Below are 19893 nucleotides of genomic sequence, written 5' to 3' on the forward strand. Positions count from 1 at the left end.
CGCGCGCGCGCCCCGGGGGAAGCTGGTCCCCGCTCGCTCGCCGTAGCGCGCGGCCCCGCGGAGGGCAGGGCGCGCGGCCGCCATGGGCGAAACCATGTCCCGGAGGCTCAAGCTGCCGCTGGGCGGGGACGCGGACATGGAGGAGCGGGCGTTCCCCAACCCCTTCCCGGACTACGAGGCCGCCGCCGGGCCGGCCGAGGAGCCGCCGTGCGCTCGCCCCGCGCTGCCCCCCGACGAGCTGGGCCTCCCTTTCCACAGCGACGGGAAGGTGAGTCGGCGGGCGGCCGGGCGGCCGGGCGGCGGAGGGGGCGGGGGGCGCCGGCGGTGGTAGCGTCCACCCGCCGCCCCCCTCGCCGCGCTGACGTCACCCGTCCGCGCCGCGCTGCGCCCGGGGTGCGGCCTGGGCCCCCCGGCGGGGGCTCCGGGGACCGGGCGCCTCTGCGCGCCTTTCGCCGCCGCGGAGCTGCGGTCCTTCCCAGGCGACGGGGCCCTGGGAGGCTGTGGCCGTGTGTCTTGTCGCCGCTTTCCTCCCGGTGGGCGCGTCCTGGCGCCTCGGGCCTGGGCGCTCGGGAGTGCGGGCCGGGCGCCGGGGTCGCTGACGCGCGGCTGCTTTACCGCCGCCGGCCGCCGTCCTGCCGCCTGGCCCCGGGCCCCCGGGCTGGGAATCCGCGGCACGGGAACAGCGCACGGGACGCATTGTTCCTGCGCAGTCGGGTCGCCCTGACGGCTCCGATCCCTGCGCCCCGGGGTCGGACGCGGGGCGTCGGAATGAACGTTCCCGTGGCGGGGGGAAAGCGGGCGGGAGGGAACCCGTGGGTGTGCTGGTGCACAGCTGCCTTCGTGCTGGGTGGAAACGTTTCCTGGCGAGGTTTCCGTCTTCCCACTGCTCTCCGTTCCCACTCTCCCTTTACCTCCCCGGCTCCCCCACGTACTTTGTCCTTGGAAACGTGTAAGTTCGCCCGAATTTAGAAGGAAATTTTGGAAGAGCTGTTGTTCCGAATATGGAATCTTAGAGGCAAGTGACTTCTTGGAACATCTCTTTTCTTGTATGTGATTAATAAGTGGAGAACAGTCCCCAGCTCACAGGGATGTCGGTAACTGAATTAGGTAAAGTCTGTAAATGGCTCGACAAACTGCATTATGTAGTATCTAGTAGGCCCCCAATAAATGCATCTTTTCTTTCCCCTTGGAAAGTCAGTGCTTACGGTTTAGAATTCAACATTGTCAATATTGGTTTTCCCGATTTTCTTCTGTTTTCACGTACCTTTCGGTTACGTTTGTGTCTTTGTTCAAATTCTTTACAGTCAGTATTTTTAAACCCGTCATTCATACTGTCAGTCACTGTCCCAATACTACCCTGAGAGTAAGGAGGTTACTGCAATGTTCAGTTAAAAATGAGTGAGAGGAACTCCTGACCACTATTTCAGTCTCCCCGAGAACAGTAAAGAGGTGGGAACAGTTGAGTTTCATTTTCTGCCTCACGGAAGATAAACACTTGTTCTGAATTTACATATTTTTCTTTTTACCCTTTATATCTGGTAAATGTGGCTTTGATCTCAACCATATACCAAAGTGGCTTAGGTAAAAGAAAATTGAACCACAAGTGAGTAATGGGGTTGTGATGGCTCCATGCAGTTAAACAATTAAAATGAGTCAGGTGGGGACCCTTGCCAGTGGTTGTGATTATGTGCTAAAGGAAATGTTCTTTGTTTTTTACTTTTCTTCCATATTCTTGAACTTGAAAATGAGAGCCCATTAAAGGGAGAGAGGGACTTCTGATTTTAAAAGATGGCAAGAATACTTTTTAGGTTTCGGAAAATTGTAAGATAAAATGAATATGAATTAAGTTCCACTGTCTTCTGTATAGATGATGATTGGCAGAGTATTACATTTTTAATTCTTAAAATAGTAAGAACGTCATAAAGATAGTTGTTACCAAGTATGCATTTGTTTTGATAAACATGAAGTTTCATGAAAATGAGGGTGTTAATAGGCTGAATTGTGTCTCCCAAAAGGATGACGTTCTAACCACCTGAACTTCAGAATGTGACCTTATTTTGGAATAAAGTTATGTTAAGTGTAGTTAGTTAATTTCATACTGGCGTAGGGTGGGCTGTTAATCCGATACGGCACAGGGAGAAGGGAGAAGGCTATGAAATGATGGAGGCAGAGGTTGGAGCGGTGCATCTGCAAGCCAGGGAACATCGGAAGCTAGAACAGGGAGGAATTCTAGCCAGAGTCTCAGGGAGCATGGCCCTGCCAGCGCCTTGATTTTGGGCTTACAGGATCCAGAACTGAGAGACTATATTTGTGTTATTTTTAAGCCACCCAGTTTGTTTCAGCACCCCTAGGAAACCAATTCAGAGGGTAATTTGTAAAGTAGGCATTGAATAATTTTACCAATGATGATGTGAGAAAAGGCTACGTAAAATCTCCCAACCTGATAACTTTATTACTCAGTATTGAAGTCATTTATTGGTTTCATTTAGGTTTTGGTGAGTATGTGTGGTGTAAACAATGAATGCAATTCACCTCCAATTCTAAAACCAGCTCAAGTCTACTTCACTGAGTTAAGTTTCCATAAGTAAGCTTCTGTAACATTTTGACAACATTGGTCCAAGTATTATGAAAAGCAATGAACCAGTGAAACAGGGCTTTTTTTTTTTTAATTATGAAAGGTATTTAAAGTTGGCACTGTTGGCCATTTCTTCCCTTCTTTTTACTTGTTTCTGTCGTGGCCGTGGGCTTCAGGATCTGAATCCTGGTTAGTCTACACCAGCGTTTCTCAGAGTGTGCTTCTCTGATCAGCAGCATCAGCTCCCTTTGCTTTATCATCAGGAAATAGGAAACCACACAGGGATTTGACAGGGAAGGTTTAATATAAAGAATTACTCTAGCCATAGTGATTGGATGAATGAGCGATTGCCTGTAAGAAGTAAGGAGAACTCTGGAGACCACAGGAGTGGCCGACGTGAGGAGCAGCCCCACTCCTGGGGCTAAGAGGGCACTTGGGGAGAAGCCCCTGTTACTAGCCCTGTATTGCTGTGTAGTAAATGGTTCCCCAGCTTAGTGATTTAATAAACACTTACAATCTCACATAGTTTCTCAGGATCAGGAATCCAGCTGCTGTAGCTCGAGGCCCAGTTGGCTGTGACTGGTTGTCCTCAGGTTTTGATTTTGTAACCTTGGGGCATTTACAGGTTTGGGTTTAGGTGTGCGTGGGTAGGTTGGAAAGGCCTTAGAGCCACCTTAGCTAAGTGGCCTCCTTGTTTTGATTAACTTCACAGTATTCATGAATGAGAGGGTGCCCTCAAATTGGGTGTAAGTGCCACCTTCAGTCCCCACCGGAGTTCAGTTGCCCTTGTCTCCTTGTGAAACTCAGGCTGTGTTGTCAGGTCCGTGGGAGAGCTGCTTTTGCCGTTCATCTCGTTCGCTTGGTTCTGTTTCTCCAAGAGCAGTGAGACCCCTTGCTGTGCTGTTGGTGGCCGTGAATATGCCTTTAAGACCCTTGAGAGGACACGGACCACCAGGGAGACCATGATGACGACAGTTAGGAAGAAAATTACCTAGAGGTGAGGAACAGTCCTTAGCCAGGGCCCCACCCTCGTGAACCAGACCGGCTGGTGTCAAATAAATCGAAGAATGTGCCTGCAGGCGCATCGCCCTGAGTGGCTTGCTTGCTGGTTTCCTGTATTTGCTAATGTGGCAGAGGTGTAGATCCGGGTGTAGCCGGAGGCATTGCTGGGGCGCACGCGCCTTGTTCAGCCAGCCCGCGATCCGAAGCAGGTCTGTTACCCAGAACCACCTTAGCAAGAAAGCCCGGGGACTGTTGTGCTGCTGTGGCCTTAGCAGTAGATTTAGTGACGGTTCCCAGAGCTGGGGAGCAGCGTCTCCTGGTGCGTTCACGGAAAAGGCAGGCAGCGAAAAGGCAAAAGGGGTAACGGTTTCTGTATCGGAGATGAAGTCCTTGTTCTGGGATCTGGCGAGACGTCGTCTGCTTCCGGGAGGAGCCTCCCGGCTCAGGTTTCATTTGAGATCTCCAGCTGGTGTGCAGTTCCAAGAGTCCGGAGGACCCTCTTTAACTGAGGGATGTGGACCCAAGGGTCAAGGCCCTGGAGTTTGGCTGCCATCTGGGTTGTGACGAGGACTTGATACGGTCCCTTCAGGGAGGTTCAAGGGCAGCTTTGTTCTTACGATTTCAAATCAGAAAGTAGGAGAAAATTCAGAATGTTAGTTTGGCGAAACATAGCCAGGTGTTTGAAGAAGTGAGAATTCAGGCTCCAGTCCAGTTTACAGGTGGAGAACAATCCTGAAAGACGGTGAACAGGACTAGAATCTGATATGCACAAGGCTCTGCTGTAATTTTCTACTGAAACACAGTTTTTTTTCCCTCTACAGTCCTCATTTCTACTGCAGATAATCGAAGTAAGTAATTTGCAAACAAATTAGCCTTATTAAACTTGGCCTGATTAATGAGGAGGCCTCCTGGGGGCCGTCAAGAGCCTCCTTTGATTTCCTCTTCTGGCAACAGAGCTTTTAAAAGATAAACTTGGACATGTTACAGATTTTAAGAGGTTTGTGAGCACAGGTCGACTTGAATCAGGCCGTGCCAAGCCGGACGTGGTCGGGGGCACTTCTCCGACAGGAGCTAGGGAGCAGTGTGGGGGTGGGGGCGCCAGCCCTCTGGACAGTGGAAAACTTAACTCTAACTGAACTCTGCATGGGTGGGTCTTCTATTCTGAGATTCTTTTTATCTGGGGAGTCAGCCAACCAGGGATTGCGTATTACTGTAGTATTTACTACTGAAAAAGGTCCACGTACAAATGGACCCTCACAATTCATACTCATGTTATTCAAGGATCATCTGTATGGAAAAAGTGTGGAAGCGCAGTAAGGGTGTGATTGATTGCCCGTAGCTTAAAGCCGAGCTGTCGGTCTGTGATCAGTTGTCCTTAGTGTTTCAATTTCCTAACCCTGAGGCGTCCACAGGCCTAGATTTTGGTTTGCTTACGTGGGCTGCCAGGACGTGAGAGCCACCTCCGTCCAGTGGCCTCTGTGAGTGAATCTGACGGTGGTGGTGGGGGCTTTGCCAGAGCAGAGACAGGGTGCAGCTCAAAGGGGATGGCAAGGAGTGAGATATGCCGGGGCGAGGGGGGCGCGTGAATGACACTGGGCGGTCATGAGGCAGGAAAAGTGGACTGGAGCCAATTCTGAAGGACTTGATGGGACCTAAGGATTGTAAACCTTTTCCACACAAAAGTGAAGATTAAGAAAATTTCCGCTTGGGATCTGTAATTTGGCATAATCTCGGCTGTTGGAAATGCTCCATTTTATCATTCTTCACCTGATTTTCTGTATTTCTGTTTCAAAGTTTTTGCACTTCAGAATTTATTTAATGTCATAATACGTCATGGAAACATAAGGAAATATTGCACTTTTCAATAGCCCAGAGAAATACAATTTTTCCTGCATTCAAAATGAGCTAAAGTGGGGCTGAGGGAGGGACTACAGTGCAGCCTTCGTCCTCAGAGTGAGATTTGGGGACCGAACACTTCAGCCTTCCCTGAAAGCTTGTTGGAAGATGCAGGCAGCTTCCACCCTGCACCCAGTGAACCAGAACCTGCATTTGGGTCTGAAAGGGTCCCCAGGCCCGCGGACGGTCCATGTGCGCGTTATGTGGGTGAGCACCGCCGACAGCTTGTTGGATTTCTCTGTTAATGTGAACTTCAGCTCCAGCCAGTTTTCAGCTCCCGGTGTGGAAAATACTGACATGGGAGGATGATGGAGGGGAGACCACAGAACGCTGTAAATCAGCATTTCCCTTCGCTCTGCAGTAAGTATGGCGCAGAGCCGCAGAGAACTTGGCCAGGCCTGGGTTCGATGTCTGCTTTTCTGCCACTTGTTTGCTGTAGACTTTAGGCAATGACGGTACCTTCCCGATAGGTTATGGCAGTTACGTTAGTTAATACACGCAAACTCTTAGAACAATACCCATTAACATAGGATAATAGCATTTATGTCATCAGCTCATAGCAAAGGGTTAAGTTGGAAAGGTAATTGAAGTTCTTAATATAATATTGGTGTAAGATATTGATTGAAAGCGTATGGTAATAACGTTGTAACACAACCCCTTCCTCATTAGGGTGTTTGAGTTAAGTCCATTTGCAGCACACAAAACAGTGCCTGATACAATTAGCACCTTGTTCCGCGGTTACTGACACATGGTGAGCAGGTGAAGAGGTCAGTCAGTGGTAGCTGTTAGCATTATTATATATCTGTCAGCATTATTATCTGTCTTGTTTTTTATTATTAGAGTATAAAGTGTGATAATGAAAAATTTCATGGAGGTTTATTTCTTTCGTGGAATATAAAAAAAATTACACATCCTGTCTCCTTAGAGACGGCTTATTCTTGCGCCTTTGCCATCTGAGGAGAATGCAGTCCGACGGGCAGTGTTTGCATGCGCGTGTTCACAGGTTGTCAGCAGATTTCTAAGTCCCACCCCGCGTACGTTCCTCGCTGTCATCATCTCTGCAGTGGGGGCACTGACACGCCTGGCGGTGAGGGTGCAGAAGGGTTATTGGATGGTGGCAAGCCAGCCCAACTGTCTGCCCACAACTCTGTCAGCTCACCTTCTGTTTCCATTTGGTCCTCGGCGTCACTGAGAATTGTATATCGTGACGTGGGTCTTCAGAATCACATGCTTATGCTTGAAACCTCAAACAGGAGCTCTGAAGGTTTAATCTGTGATTAGTGAGTGCCTACTGTAATTCTTTTTTGTTTCTGTTACCCACTTAACTTTACTCTTTGAGACAGGATTTTTTTTTCTTACTTATGCTTGAATTATTATTATTAAAAAAAAAAGTCTTCACACCTGATACCAAGCCAGGACACAGTAGATACTGAGTAAGTGTTTGTTGAATGAAGAATAAACGTACTGAAGTAAAAAACTCCTATTGTTTTATTGGAATTGTTTTTATATATTATTTAACAGCATCATTTTATTTTTAAAATCCCTAGTGTGTCTAGAATGTTATGTAGGGTCATGATGTAGGTCCTCTGGACAATATTCTAAACTAAAGTAAGACTGTGTGGTATTCCTTATGGGTGTCGCAGGTGAGGCCTGTACTCTCAGGGCCACCTGGCACGCTGCTTGGGCCAAAGCAGCTTTTGAGCAAATTTTGCTTGAGTAGAATTGAATACAGCAAACTGAGTTGCCTTCTCAGAAAGTGCTTCTCTTCTGTAGATTTTAGCTAATACCATGCAGCAATCGTGTAATCAGAATAAAGCCTAACTTTTCACTGACAGCTTTCCAAAAAATCAGCATAGCTTGACCACAAAGTGCCACTGTCCCTGTGTTAACAAGAAGCGTGTGTGCTCTGAGCCCTGGGGATCAGCTTACTAACGCACCGTCACTTAGCAGTTGTCCTTGGTTCTTTACTGCGATTGTAAACTTTCTTGTGGTTACCATATATATCCGCTAGAGAGTGTACACAGCAGGTTATCAGTTAATTTTTGAGATACAAAATACACACATCAAAATTGGACAGTCGCATGTGTTTCGAATACGTAATCTAGAGCATTTTCTGTTAATAGTGTTACTGCGCTTGAAATAAGGAAAAGAGGACAGACCCAGTTATGAAATATTTGCTTATTTTTACAAGAATGAACAATTTTCAAACGTCGAAGCAGACAAACGGCATTTCCTCGGCGCCCACCTGGTCTGGGTGAGCGTCCTGCTGCTGCTGCTTGAAAGCACTAGTAGCCAAGGGAGGAGTCGCGCCACCGTCTGGTCCTTCACCGTCGGCGCGCACAGCGCTCTCCCTTTTCCCCCTCAGTGGTTGACTTTGAGGCCGTGGTCAGGGTACTTACTCATGTTTGTTTGCAGACAGAGTCTTAGAAAACCAAGCGCGCCTTCCTCGTATGTGTGAACCCTTCCAAAGCGGCTTGCCCTGGGAGAGCCGAGGTTACGGAGCGCCCCAGGGAGAGAGGTTTGCGAACGCTTCCCTGTGAAGGAGGTCCTGGCCGGCGTCGGTACAGGCGCACGAGTCCCGGTGTGCGCGCCCTGTATCGCCACATACGCAAAAGTTGGGTCAGTTTTTGAATTATCTTTAAACATGTCGGCAAGTTATGGTTAACTTGAGGTTCTTTGTCTGTAGCACGGGGATGACTGTTACAAGTTATCAGAATTGCATTAGGTGAACTGTCCCCCAAGTGCCGACATTCACGAGGAGTGTAGTGAATGACTGCATTCACAAGCTCTCCTGGTCCATTGAAAATATTATTCATACTCGGAAGTTTGACTCCGGAATACTTGTTCAAAACTGTACCTTTTGCCTTAGGAGTTATTTAAATGTGCATGTTAAACACCTATTTTGAGAGTTTCCGCTCTTCTCTTTGCAAGGTTAAGATCATGATTTTTTTAAAGTTACTTGTTAATCTTTTTAAAGATGTCTGTATGTTTGTATTTGGCAGTTGTATTTCCTCAAACAGAACTTTCATGGAAAAAATACATTAAAACTTCAGTATTTGAGAAGGAATCATTGCGTATTCCTTACTTTATCTTTTCAGGAAGGACCGCTCGCTCTCCGTGCCTCAGCACAGAGCGGGGCACCTGCCACCTGCAGACTCCTGACCCCCCCTGGAAGCCGTGTGTCCGACGCAGGTTTCTCAGGTTCTCAGACTTGTCCAGGGAGATGACCTTGCTCAACCACACAGAAGCCATTCGAAGGGTTAAATAAGCAAGTTGTGTTATTTTCCCGTTCCTCCCATAAGAAATTGCTATAAATTTATCGGCTTCAAACAGCCCCCGTGTATGTGCTCACAGTTATGTGAGTCAGGGGCCTGGGGGCCGTGTGGCTGGTCCGTCTGCCCAGAGGCTCACAGGCCACAGTCAAGGTGCCGGCAGGGCGGGGCTCCCTTCTGGAGGCGCTGGGATGAGCCGCTCCCGTCTCAGGTGGGCGGGGAACTCAGGGCCTGGGGTGTAGCAGGTGGCTCCTGTCCCCTTGCTGCTCAGGGCTGGGGCTTCTCTTTGCTCCCAGGGGCTGTGGGAGTCCTCTTCAGGCTTCCACGTGGCCCTGCAGCCACATGAGAGCCGGCCTTCCACTGCAGAGCTCTCTGCCAGCACCTGCGGCCACATCCTTTGACTCCGGGCAGAGGAAGGACTCATGTGGTTAGATTGGCCCCGCTTGGATGCCCCAGGACACGCCCCCTACTTAGTCTGTGACGCGTTTCAGATTCCAGGCATTAGGGCGCGGACATCTCTCGAGACTCACCTGCCCCCCCCCCCCCCGAAGTCCTCAGCATGGTGGTCCTCAGCTTGGAGTCTGGGGCCGGCTGCCTGGGTACCACTCGTGGTTTGTATCGTTTTGGGCAAGTCTGTGCCTCATGTTTGTCACCTGTGAGATGAGGATAATACTTGTACCTCGGCCGTGGGGTTTGATGACAGTGACAGTGCCTGGTGGGAGGACACCCGCAGACCTGGACAGGGGATGTGTGTCCCTGTCAAGGAGCTCAGGGGACAGCTGTCCACACACAGACAGCTGTGCCGAGCAGACTGCAGCGTTTTCCAGCTTGAGGAGCCAAGGTTCCTGGCCTTTTACCCCACAAAGTGCCCCACTGAGGTTCTCCTAGTCACGGAGAGGTCTCTTGGGTCCTGCGGAAGCCCCTTTCCAGGCTCCCAGTGGTGGTTAATGCCCTTCCGTCTCCTCTTCAGACTTCTGAGCGCCCTGCCTACACCCTTGCCTGCCTCCAGGACCAGGAGTTGAGAACAAACCCAGAAAATTCCCTGAATTCCTTCTGCAGGGGTGAATCGAAGCCCATGTTCCAAGACACACCACATTCCCAGCAGCTCCAGGCTGTAGACGTGTCTGAAGTCTGGATGTACAGACGCCTTTCCCAGCATGTTCCAGGTTACACGTGGCCCTTCAGGCATTTACGGTGTGACATCGTAATTACATTTATGTTTGTCCCATTAGACCAGGAAATGTCGAGGGTGGGGACCCAATCTTAATTCAGCTTTTGTCCCAATAACAGTATCTGGCATGTGGAGGGAAAGAATTATTTATTTTTCAGAAGAATAACTGAATAAAATAATGTAATAGGCTAAAAATTTGATAATGATCCACATTCTTTCCCCTCAGGTGTTTCTGTATTGTATTCAGACCGTGTGATTGACTGAACGCTATAAACCTTTCCAAAATCTAAAGGTAAACTGTAAATAGACAATCGAGCCAAGATTTTCACAGTCAGTGCTCAGCATGGGGGGCCTTTGGGATTCCAAGACTCTGAGAGCTGTCTCTGTTGTCATGTGACCTTGGGCTAGCCTCAGGTGTCCCACCTAAACATCAGAGCATCCTTCCGCGATGTGAATGTTAATTGAGATACTGCGTAGAGCACGTGGTGTCAGGCGTATAAATGCCCAGTAATTATTCTCTTTATAATAATACCATCATTAAGTAAGATGAACCCGTTAAAATTTCTCCAAAAGCAATGACAGCATAATAAATTTTCTTACTTTGTTTCATGAGACTTTGGTTCCAATATAAACAAATCAGAAGTCTCTCTTATGAGCGAGGGTTAGAAAATTAGGAACTGGAAGAGATGCTGGAAAGCAAAGGCAGACAAGTTATTTTTACGGTGCAATTTTGGCGAGTGTTAAAAGGAATTAGAGCAAGTAACCATAAGCCTTAGAACTCTGCTCCAGGAACATTTATGAGGAATACAGTATATGCTTTGCAATAAAGTCATCACCTCAGAGCTGAATCTGTACATAAATGTGCGTTAGGCCTACATTCAGCTACAGTAAACAAGACTCAAGTTGAGAGTATCTTGGATGGTTTTTCCTGTATAACAGGAAGTCTGGAAGTAGGCAGCTGTTGGCGTTGATTGCTTTCAACCAAATCAGGGTTGAAATAATTGCAATTTGTGCAGTTATGTTGGTTTTTCTCGTATTCCTTGTGTTACAAGAGGGCTGCTGCAGTTCCGGATTTCTAGTCCAATTTACACCAGGATGAAGGGAGGAAAAAGAAGGGAGTGCCAGCTGCGTCTTTCTCTTTTATCAGGAAATACGGGAACCTTCCAGGAGCCCGCAGAGGACTTGCACTTGTGTGTGGTTGGTCACAACCGTGTGGTGGCTGCCGCTGGGGAAAGCAAGGCGGTGTCCTGGGGCTGGATGCGTTGCTGCTGTGAACACAGCCCGGATTCTGGTCCCACGGAAGCGGGGTGCGGGGAGTGGACGTGAGCTGGGTTCTACCTTACGGGTTCCACCACGTCAGGTTATAAAGAGGTCGTTGTCCACTGTTTCTTCCTCCCATGAAAATCATTGTGCATCTGATTAACGGGAGAATCCAAAGAGCGAGAAATCGGAGGGTTACTTTTTTTTCCCCCAGAGGTTTAAGTTGCTAACTTGGAGGCAAAAAGTTAGGAAACAGCTGGAAGGGGAATCAGACAACTGTGCACGTTTATTGACAGCAGTGCGCGTTAATTCTTCTGATCCCGGCACGCAGGGTAGCTTTGCATTTGTTTGTGTCCTCGGTTTCTTTCATCTGAGCCTTACGGTTTGCAGCATTCACCTCCCTGGTAAAATGTCTTCCTGAGTGTTTTGTTGTTTTTGATGCTGTTGTCATGGGATCGTTTTCTTTCTTTTTCCAGATAGTTTGCTGTTCGTCTGTAGAAACACACCTGATTTCTGTGTGTTGGCTTGACGTCCTGAATGTGTTGGGTAGCGGTGTCGGTTTCGTGTCTGAGTCCTCGGGGTCTTCTGTGTGGAAGCCCGTGCCTGGGCGCGGCGCGCTGACCTGGGGCGTGTGTCCCGGGCGGTGACGCCGGCGGGGGCTCCACGTGTGCGGCCGAGGGCCGCGTGATCTGGCCGGTGGCGCGGGCGGCGGGCGGAGGGCCCCACAGGGGAGCGAGCACCCCCGGCCCCCCGGCCCCTGACCCCGCGCGCGCGCTGCTCCAGGGCCCGGCCGGCCCGCGCGCCCCGGTGCGTTCCGGACCAGACTTGGCGGGGGGCGCGCGGGGTCGGGGATCCGGGGTGGGGGGTGGGGGGAGCTGTGAGAGACCCCCGCGTGGACATGGAAACGTGAGAGCGGGCGAGCCCCCCTCCTCGTCCTCAGGGGGCGCCTTCCTCGCGCTCCCGCGGGGAGTCCGGCGCTCCGAGGCCGCCCGGGCAGGTGGGGGCCGCGCGGGGCGGGGGTCCCGGAAAGCTGCGGCGTCGCCCCTCTTTCTCCTGCGCGTCCTTCGGGGCCCGGGGGCGGGGCCAGGACGGGCTGGGGGGGCGCGGCACGTGGGCGCGCGGGCGGGGCGTCCTGGGGGCAGGGTGGGGGTCGCGCGGCGACGGCGCCTGCGGACCCCGTGTGGGAGTGAGTGTCCCCGTGCGCCCGCGGGGCCTGCCCGGCCCCCGGGAGCCCGGGGACCCTTCCCCCTGTGTGGGTCCCAGCCTCTCACGGGGCCGCGCACTTGGCATCCGCCTCCCCATCCAGGCGGTGGCCGGATGGGTTTCCTTCGTCCCACCTGGAAGGGGCGGCATCCGTGACCAGACGGCAGCAGCCGACCCTTGAAGGGGATGACAGCCGAGAACCAGCATGGATCACCTCGACAAGGAAAGGCTTAGGGGCAGGGCCCGTGCTCAGGGCGGGACTGCCACGTGGTGTTTGCGCAGACGCTGGGACCCAGAAGTGATGGGGACCCTCCTTCAGGAAGTGGGTGACACTGGGGTGCGCGTTTCTGCCCTGCCCTGGGGGTTTAGCAAGGACCGCTCAGTTTTGTGTTTCTGACCGTCCGCCTTTAGGTGTGTGGCTCATCCTTGTCGTGAGAGCTCTGGAGTCTTTGGATCAAAGTCCCAGTGAGTCACCGGAGCCTTTAAATTTCTCTCTTCCTCACCCTTTTACTCCTCTCCGTTTTCTTGGAAACAGTACTGGTTAAGTCTCTGGTTCTGCGTGTCCACTTCACACAGTGACACCTTCTTGGCGGTGGCAGCGCAGAGACACGGAGGGGCAGCCAGCCTTGCACGCAGTCGCTTCAGGCTTGGACCTGTCGTCCTGTAGACGTTCTCTTTCTTCTGGTAGTGGTCGCAAGTCTTCTTTTCAGTTAGATTATGTGAAATAATGTTCACTGACACCAGATCAGTCCATCAAGACCAGTGGCTCGTTAGATCTGACAGCAAGCAGTGGAGGAGAGCTAGATCATGCTGGCCTGGATTCGAGTGCCTCCTGTGTGTCAGGCTCAGTGCATAGACATATTCCAGTGCCCCTAGCAATCCAGCGCCCGGGGGCGGGGGGCGAGCATAGTCCCACTTCATAGACGAGGAAACTGAGGCTTCTGGAGGCCAGGCTGCTTGCCCCAGACTGCGGAGTGGTGGAGAGGCAGAGCTGGGCTTCCCTGCGGGGCAGCAGAGCCCAGGGTTGCTCCTGTTAGCAAGCCCAGTGTATGAGTATTTCCCGAGGGCTCCTGAAACGCAGGGACATTTACTTGCCCAGGCTCCACTGCATCTCTTCTTGGAGTTGGGAGGGTGACCTGGTGACACCATTTCACCCTGCTGTGTCCTCAGAGAGCAGAGTTGTAACAGCTGGGTTTTAAGAACCAAGCCACGAAGTCACTCCTTTGCTTTGCTTCCATAGCCTACAACTCAAAAAATTGGCCCTTTGCTAGGAAGCAGTTTAGATTGGGGTTTTGACAGTGATTTGCTCAACCCTCTTCTTACATACTCCCTCCACCCTTCACCTTTCATCCTCTGTTTCTCCCCTGAAATTCTGAAGCCGGTTTTTACGGAGGATTGCCTCTCATCTGGGATGTGGTGTAGAGAATGGGATGGCTCCTGTACCAATGATTTGGGTGCATTGTTACTTCCATTCAGATAACATCGTTTTTTAAAATGTCAACCCATCTCTATTAATGCAGCATCACTTGGCAGACCCTGCAATCTTGCATTTTGATAGCAAGGAAAGAAGTAATGCTGCTCTTGGTAGAAAAAAATCTTGGAAGGATTTGCAGCAGCATGTCAACAGCAAAATCTTTGGATTAGGGTCAGCAGTAGGGTTTTTGTTTGTTTGTTTATTTGTTTTTGTGTTTTGGTTAAACTTTTTGGTATCTCTGTTTTCTGATTTTTTTTAAGCTGATGACCATTGTTTATTTCAGTAATAAAACACGTTTTAAAGACTCCAATTCTCAACTCTCCAGTAATTCTCACTTGCTTTGCATCATTTATTTTGTGACTTCTGGACTGATTTATTCAACAAACAGCGTGCGGACTGTGCCCCTGGTGCTCAGCAGAGTTTGCGGTGAGGTTAGTGGGAGAGAGGTCATAACCAATGTCATAAGCTTGGGGAAACTTACAAGGGCCGAGGACAGAGGGACACTGTGACCTGGCGAGCGAGACTTGGGGGCCTTCAGCTGGGATCGGAGAGCATGTAGGGGCTAGATAGGTAAAAGAGAAAAGGGAGAGCTTTTCCGGCAGAGAGAGTGCTTGGGACTGAAGGAAGATCGGTGTGTCTGAAGCAGAGAGTCAAACAGGTGGTCAGTCCCCAGGGCTGAGGGGGTCTGGAATTTACCTTGAGAGCAGTGGGACCCCACTGAGGAGGATAAAGCAGGGGCTGGTGCGGTGAGGGTGTGCTGGGGCTCCTAGCTAGGACCCTGGATAGCAGAGGACCGAAATATGCACGTAGATGTGAGTGGGGAGGGAGCGAAGCCATTCTGACGTGTGGGCTTTTTTTTCTGGTGTTTTGTTCTCTTGGGAGAAGAATCAAGAATGACCCGCAAGGTCTTCAATATGTCAGTTTCCACGAGACAAAAATGTCACAGCCTTAGCGCTGAATCCATCTAAGGACTGTTGGTGCGCTGATCTCTGAGAGTGTGGACGATTGACTGGAGAGCTACTGTTTGCGCTTGGGCTGTTTCTGTGCCGTCAAATGGAATGGACGAGGCTATTTTCCTTAGCTTTATTTTCCCCCTGATCATTGAGTTAATTTCTGCTCGTTGTAGAAAAACCAGGAAGATGACGAAATACGTAAGTAGGTGAGGGCTTCATGAGCAGTTGTCCTGGGGTAATAGAGCATCGCTGGGACCCGCTTGTAACACGGCAGGCTGGTGAGTGTGGCTGAACCAGCAGGACGAGTCGCAGTGCCACAGTTCGCGGCTTACAGAACCGTGCTGCCTGCTGAGTGTGGTGGTCTGTGAGAATGGATGCTCCTGAGTTACCTGAACTGTTTTAGGAAGTGAGTTAGACAGTCTGGCCTCAGATTGCTGTTCTTTCAAGTACTGAGACGTGTTTCCTGTGCTAAATGTGCAAAGCTGTGTCATTGCCTTGAATTAGGAAGGTAACGTGTTAAGATCGTTGAGGTAAAAAAAAAAAGACAGGGCACCTGAAGTGGTGGTGGCAGCGAGGTGGAAATAGTGAGGTGGTGTTACTAGAAACAAAAGTACCCGCCGTGGACAGATCTTGCGTACTTGTGGGTTGCAGCAAACACGATCCGGGCCATTTTAGTCAAGAGGAATGTCAGCGCGCGGGTTTCTTGCCCCTCGCCTCGCTTTTGAGGCTGTATTTGTCTGATGAAAATGTAGGTTAGTGTTTTAGAAGATGAAGGAACTTACTGTAATGAAGTACGTGCAGGTGGCCTTAGGAGGTGACTGGGAGTCCTCTGGGAACCGTCCAGGGCATGTGGGAAGGCATCCTTGCATCAGTGTGCTGCACCCTCTTTCTCTCTGTGTTCACAGAGGTGCCTGTTTCACAGGTGAGTGTGTCAGAGGCCTTGCTTTCCTGTTCTGATTGCCAGTCGTGGATTCCTTACACAAAAGGACGGAAGACTTGCTACCTGCCCAGGGAACAGAGGCCAGCGTCCAAGGTGGAATGTGCTGGCAAGGGCTGGGCTGCACCCGAAGGGGGGCCCCCAGCAAGCTGAGGCAGGAGTTGGGGGGAAGGTCAGACGCCTTGGGGCTTGGAGGCTGCTTGGCCTCAAAGATGGACGGGTGCAGTGCAGCCGAGGGCAGGGAGAGTGGAGGCGGAGGTGGCACGGGGGACTGGGGGGAAGGTCTTCACTTGTTTGAGGCTGGAGACTCTCTGCCGTTCCTCCTGCAATGCCGTCTCTAGACCTGGCACCACCCGACCCGCCTTGTTGGCCAGGTCTTTTGGTTTGAACCTTTCAAACAGAATTCATCCTAAATGAGGTCATGCCTTTGAGCGCACTTAGAACACCCCTGCTGCCCTGTGGTGGCGGCCAGCTCCTCCTGGGGCCGGGGAGGGGGCCCGCAGCCCGTGCCTCCTGCTGTGTGCCGGGCGGGGCCGCGGGCCTGCTCCCAGGCAGCCGGTCCCGAGAGTCGTGCTGTGGGCCAGCTCTGGCTTTGCCTCAGGCAGGTTCCCAATGACGGCCACTTCCTAATGACGTGACCTTAGTGAGCCTTGCCCTCTGTGTCCTGTTTCTAGAAAGGGGATGGTGACGTCTACGCTGAATGTCTGGGCAGCGCAGCACCTGTTGTGCGCACCTGCTCAGTAAGCTGGAGTCCGGGGGTGCACCGTCGGGGCTGGCGCGGAGGAGGCAGGGCCCAGAAGCACGGGTGACCGCTCTGCTTCTCTCATGTGGAGCACCTCCGTGCTTGGGGGAGGAACTGTCACTGCGCGGTGTCCCTTGGAGCCACACCTGTCCCCACGTTGCAGGTGGGAGAAGGTGAGGTCCTTGTAGAGGGTGATACTTGCCAGGGTCACTTTGCTGATTTTTCTGCAGCTGGGATGAGGCCCTCGCCTTTCTGCTGTCAGACTATGCATGCTTTTGCCACCAGCCTCGGCACCTGCCTAGAGAAACAGGATGGCTGGGTCGGTGGCCTCACCAGGGCGGAGGAGCTGCTGCCCTCCTTCCTGACCCGGGGCTTGCTGAGCCCCATGTTCTGACTTCCAGGGAGAGCCCAGCCCTCCATCTGTAAGGTGGGAAGATGTTTGCCAGGCAGCTCTCTCACGGGGTCCTGCCTTTGAGCACCAAGAGGGTCCCCTGTTCCTCTGGTTTTGTCCCTGAGTAACTCCGGCCAGGGATGGGAAGTGGATTGCTGGATGGTGCTTGCGGTGGCAGATGAGAAGGCCTGGGCCCGAGTCCCGTCCGTCTTCCGCACCTGCACTTGGGACTTGGACAGGCCTGGCTTTGTCACCGACCGCAGTTTCCAGCTCTTCAGCTTTGGGTGGGTTGCCTGGCCACCTGGCTTCAGCTGCCCCATCCACGGATGGGGACTGGGCCTTTAACGTCATGGGGTGGCCACGAGGACAAGTGGGAAATGTTTGAAAGTGATCTGGGGTGCCCTAGCTCTTGCCCCCCTCCATTCGCCTCTGAGACAAAATCCTTGGCAACTATGTGATGACCCCCCTGGGGTCTTATGTCTCAGTTACCATGCACAGTGAGCCACTCAGATCGAGGAACGAGACTGCAGCCTAACAATCCGGAGGTCTTCAGGGCTCGTTGTAAGGAGATCTCACCTGCAAAGGGCAGTCAGGTCATCCCAGGAGGGACGTGGAAAAGCCCTGTGGCCTTGAGTCTGCGTAGAATCCCAGTGTAACTTTCCTCCCGTCCCGGTTGCTCAGTGCGGGTTACCTTGAGCCGGTGGCCGTTAAACTTTGGCACAGCATATTCTCACCTAAGAGGCAACTGCTCGCCGTAACCTTGCAGGTGAGCAGGTTTCAGGCCAGTGTGTTCACTTGAGTTTCCATATGGTGGCATTTTGTAGTAGTGGCAACAGATTTTTAGTTTTCTTGTGTATTTTGGGCAAGCTCAGTCTGCCAGCCAGTTCTTTTGTTTTGTTTGGAGGGGAAGGTATATAGATTTATTTATTCATTTGTTATTATTATTGTTATTGTTGTTGTTGTTATTATTATTATTATTATTTATTATTTACACCTTTTAGAGGAATCGAGCGTGTGTTTGGAAGAGACTGTCCTGGGGCTTGGGCGTGGGGACGGGGGTCTGGGAGGCCCACTGGTGAGCTGGGATCTGGGCTCAGGAGTGGACGGCAGGCCTTTCCTCCGGCTGGTGCCACTAGGCCCCCACTCACCCTCTCAGGGAGGTCCCAGGGCTTCCTCCTGCTTTGCAGAGGTAAGGTCAGGGGACCTTGCCACAAAAGGCAGCCGAAGCGGACAGGCCACCACCTGGGGAAGGCGCTCTGCTTTGGGGGAGCAGAGAAGAGGCAGGCCCTGGCCTGTAGGTGACGTTGAAGGTGGTGGGAGCGCGTCCACTTTGTTGCCTTGGTTTACTGCAGAAGGGACAAGGAGACTTAAATTGCTCAGAAAAATTAGGTCCACCTTGATCAGTTTAACCAGTCTTCTGAGTCTGTTGGACCAGTGTTGGCTTTTTTTTAAAAAAGCTATTTTAAAAAGTTAACCCATTAACATTAAAAGAAAAATCTGAGCACATGCTTTTAAAAAAATACATATTTTTTATTGAAGTCCAGGCAGTTTGCAATGTCGTGTCAATCTCTGGCGCACAGCGCGATGCTTCAGGCATCCATGCACGTACATGCGATTCGTTTTCATATTCGTTTTCCCCGTACGTTACTATAAAATCTTGAACGTAGCTCCTTGCGCTCTACAGTATGCACCTGTTGGTTACCTCCCGTTGACGTTTTGGAGCTTAAACTACTCAGTAGGTGCCACGTGGCGTGAAATGCGGCCCAGGCTTCTCGCCACCACACAGTGGAGTGCCCAGAGCCGGAGATGCTGGCTGTGTGCTGTGGTTCTCCCGGCAGAGCTTCTGAGCCGGCTGGCCGAGATGGGTGGGTGGCAGGGATGGAGAGAGCTCCTTGTGACCAGGCGGCCCCAGCCCCAGGCCAGCGCCCCGGGCTCTGAGGAGCCCTCATTTTAACTGCAGTGCATTGTGCAAATACAATTTTTGTTACATGCCGTGATGGGAGAAAGGTGGGGCATCTGATCTGTGCCCTCCGTGCACCCTGTTCTGAGAAGAGATGGTTCTCTCGGGCTTGGGTTCACAGATACTGTGAAGAAGGTCTGTCGTGCTGGGCTGAGCCGCTCACAAGGAGTGCTCCCTGCACTGGAGTGTCAGGAATGGGTGGAGCTGGCAGATCCACCTCCTGGACCTCAGGGTTGATGGGAAGCCTTAGTGGAACATAAGGTTGAAAAATGATTATTGTTGGTGACCTTAAATGGAAGTCTCTTTACCCCGCATCCTAAAAGCATGGAGAAGCCTCACATGAGAATGTTGATTTGAATCGGGCAGGGAAGCCAGTGAGGTAAAAGCCATTGATAAGAGGCCGGCAGGAACTAATATGGCCTTGAATTTGCCTGATAGGGAATAAAAGGCAGGGACAGGTGGCAGAGACACTGCGTGGAGACTGGGTGGGGATTCACTGGATGCCGAGGGCCGAGGACAGGACTTCTGTCCATCCAGCACCTGGGGTCCTTTCCCTGCTGGGCCTGTGCTGTGCCCCTGGCTTCTGGTGATGGCTGAGATGGCCTGTTCCCATACTCGGGGGTCTTACCACGAGACAGGGCAGGATGCCCTGGGCAAGGGGAAGGGTGGGCAGGATATGTCTGAGAGGTGGCAGCTGAGTGAGGGCTGGAAGGTGACACAGGCCCCGAGATAGTGGGTCTTCAGTTTTAGGGGCGCTGAGTTTGAGCAAAGGTGCGGTGGGCTGGGTGGTGGAGAGGGTGGTCTGAGATGTGTCTGCTGCCTGGGAGGGTGGCGGTGCGGATGGCCACTCACTCCCCATTTCCCTGGGCTGGGAGAACACAGTGGGCTGAGGACCCTCGTGAGCTCGAGAGGCATGTCTTTGACCCCGGCAGATCTCAGCTGGCTCTGGGGACTGGGTGCAGAAATTGATAAAAGAAGAAAAAAAACATGTCTGTAGGTCTAGAGAGTTTCACTGCTTCCTTTCTGAGTCAAATACCTTGAATTTCTTTATTTTGCC

General features: G+C 51.6%; 1 protein-coding gene across 4 annotated transcripts in view; it reads left to right on the forward strand.

Moving 5' to 3' along the window:
• Nucleotides 1-19893, forward strand: part of LANCL2 (LanC like glutathione S-transferase 2) — a 99075-nt gene continuing 79182 nt past the window's right edge. For 2 of the 4 annotated variants that reach the window (XM_074358551.1, XM_074358550.1), the window contains exon 1: nt 378-1015. Coding sequence is in view for 2 of the 4 variants with exons in the window: in XM_074358549.1 (XP_074214650.1) it covers nt 83-268 (186 nt within the window). In the remaining 2 variants the exon portion in view is untranslated. Of the gene's footprint in view, nt 269-377; nt 1016-19893 lie in introns of those variants that run through there. The other 2 variants (XM_074358549.1, XM_074358552.1) reach the window with 2 other exon arrangements.

The sequence above is a fragment of the Camelus bactrianus genome, chromosome 36, assembly GCF_048773025.1.
Source record: "Camelus bactrianus isolate YW-2024 breed Bactrian camel chromosome 36, ASM4877302v1, whole genome shotgun sequence".
Classification (NCBI taxonomy): Eukaryota; Metazoa; Chordata; class Mammalia; order Artiodactyla; family Camelidae; genus Camelus; species Camelus bactrianus.